The sequence below is a fragment of the Solanum tuberosum genome, unplaced genomic scaffold (assembly GCF_000226075.1).
Source record: "Solanum tuberosum cultivar DM 1-3 516 R44 unplaced genomic scaffold, SolTub_3.0 scf00838, whole genome shotgun sequence".
Classification (NCBI taxonomy): Eukaryota; Viridiplantae; Streptophyta; class Magnoliopsida; order Solanales; family Solanaceae; genus Solanum; species Solanum tuberosum.
Window position 1 is genome coordinate 83,247 of NW_006239758.1, and position 2,183 is coordinate 85,429.

Below are 2,183 nucleotides of genomic sequence, written 5' to 3' on the forward strand. Positions count from 1 at the left end.
TATTTTGCTTTCCTAGTCTCGCTAACATATTTAAATTGAAACGAATTAATTATATATGACATAAAGTAAAATATGGGGAGGAATAGATCTTCAACGATAATACTTTTTTTTTATTTCCCACCTGGTGTCCGGAGTCTATATTGGAGATCCGATTAAATTCAAATCGCGCACTGCAAGGCCCATTTGGGGGTGGCGCTCCCAACATGATTTTCTCCATACAACGATAATAATGCACGGTGTATCATTGAGTTAACGAAAGTTTCAACAAATGCATATGGAACATTTTGATTTAACAAATTCATCACAAACAATCATCTTTATCTATTACAACAATCAACTTAGCATGAATTAATTAAGTATACTTTTTTTTTTCTAAAAGAAGATCGATCAAAACATTAATATGTATATATATTTAATTGTCGTTTCAAATTACTTTAGCCGTGAAGGGCAGCAAGACTGTTGATTAAAGCCAAAGCATTGCTCGTCATATGTGCAACTTCAAGTATCTTTTCCCTTACTACTGTCTTAACTTTCCCGTTCATCACTTTTCCGGCGAACCCCTCGGTACACGTGTCCTCGTCCGTCAAGGCGGCACTCACCCATGTTTGAATATCACTCATTTTCAAATCAAAATCTTTTCCCCTCAATTCCTTCATTTCCCCTAAAGATTTTTTAATTCCACTAACTGCGTCACTTAATTCCTCCACACAGTCACGCATGGCGCCTACTTCTCTAGGCGTCATGCCTTGACTGTGTGACAACTTTATCATCATAGCGGATGTTGATTGTGCTGTTTCGAGGCTAACGGAGAGAGATTCATGTGCTAGAAGTTGTGGAGAAACTCCAATAGCATTTGAACGGCTTGATAATGAACTGAAACAGAGATTTGGATAAGTTGTTGACTTACAAGATGTTCGTATAAACTCCGTATTTGTTTCTCCAGCTGATGGCCTTGCGGCGGAAACTGAATTCCAATTATTAGAAGAAGTTATCAACGCAATTGAAATAAGAAAATATGTGAGAAAATAACCACCTTCCATCTCTCTTAAATTAATTACTCTAACTTTTTTTCTTTTTTTGTGTGTGTATCAATAACTAAAGATAATTAATTGAATGATGATGAATTTAGGGATGGAGGATTCTGAATTTATAGAAAAAATTTGTGGAATGTACAGTACTGCTAATTTAAAAAACGGTTAATTATTCTCCGAGTTCATGTATGTGTCTCTGGCGTGCTGACAAGGACATTCCTTGTAGGTCCGAGGGGTGGGCATAATTTGTGAAAACACGAATCTAAAACGGAAATTCTGTTTTGTTGATTTTTTTATTTTGACTTTTAGATTTTTTATTAGAAATTTGAATTTTTATACCTTATATTTTTTATTCATATCTATTGGATATAAACTCATATATTAAATGGTTTATCTATCTCAATTGGTGTGACACAATTTGAATTTTAAGAGTTAAATAATTTAAATTTCATTTTGAATTTGGGCTTGGAATCTTTAAATTTTTTAAAAATAAATTGTATATACTATAAGTTACAATAATTGATATACTTAACTAATACATGAAAAAAAATCTGATTAATGAAAAACTTGTTTGCATTTTAAAATCCGAAAGGAGTCACGTAAATTTGAAAAGAAGGAAATGCTAATCGAATAACCTACCAATAGATGATGGAAACTGATATGCTGTGGTCGTATATTTCTTCGTTGTCATTTGAAGAGTGTTGTGGTACTGTTTCTTCAGGAAGCATGTTAATTATATTGTTATTTAAATCAAACAGAGTTTATGAAGATTGATTAGTAATGAATGGTTGCTTTCAACATGAACTATTAGTGGTATGGCCTATTTTGATATAGTTATATTGTATTTGGACTAATTAAATTTCGAATTCATTTTTTTTGCTTATTATTATAATATATTTTGTTTTTGACATGAGTTTACTGTATTTGAACTTGTTTAATCTCAAACCTTGATGCTTCTATTGGTAGGAAGAACTTTCTTGATAATGATTTTATTGATTGCATTGCATGAATATCTTATTTGAAGATTGTGGTTGGAATGGAAATTATTAAAACAATTCTTGTTTTATAATAACAATACAGTACTTCTTGTTTGGATTACTCACATATCTTATAGATAAAATAATTTATTCACAAAGTTGGAAACTTTATAAA

At 31.4% G+C, this 2,183-nt stretch overlaps 1 protein-coding gene across 1 annotated transcript; it reads right to left on the bottom strand.

Moving 5' to 3' along the window:
• Positions 1 to 282: 282 nt before the first annotated feature.
• On the bottom strand, positions 283 to 1,126 carry LOC102587273 (21 kDa protein-like). The gene has a single exon (XM_006367575.2). It carries the CDS (start codon positions 1,038 to 1,040, stop codon positions 435 to 437), a length of 606 nt encoding a protein of 201 aa, XP_006367637.1. The 5' UTR covers positions 1,041 to 1,126; the 3' UTR covers positions 283 to 434.
• Between the last annotated feature and the right edge of the window lie 1,057 nt (positions 1,127 to 2,183).

Excerpts from the sequence above, each read along its gene's own strand:
- LOC102587273 (XM_006367575.2), bottom strand. The coding sequence starts at position 1,040 with ATGGAAGGTGGTTATTTTCTCACATATTTTCTTATTTCAATTGCGTTG.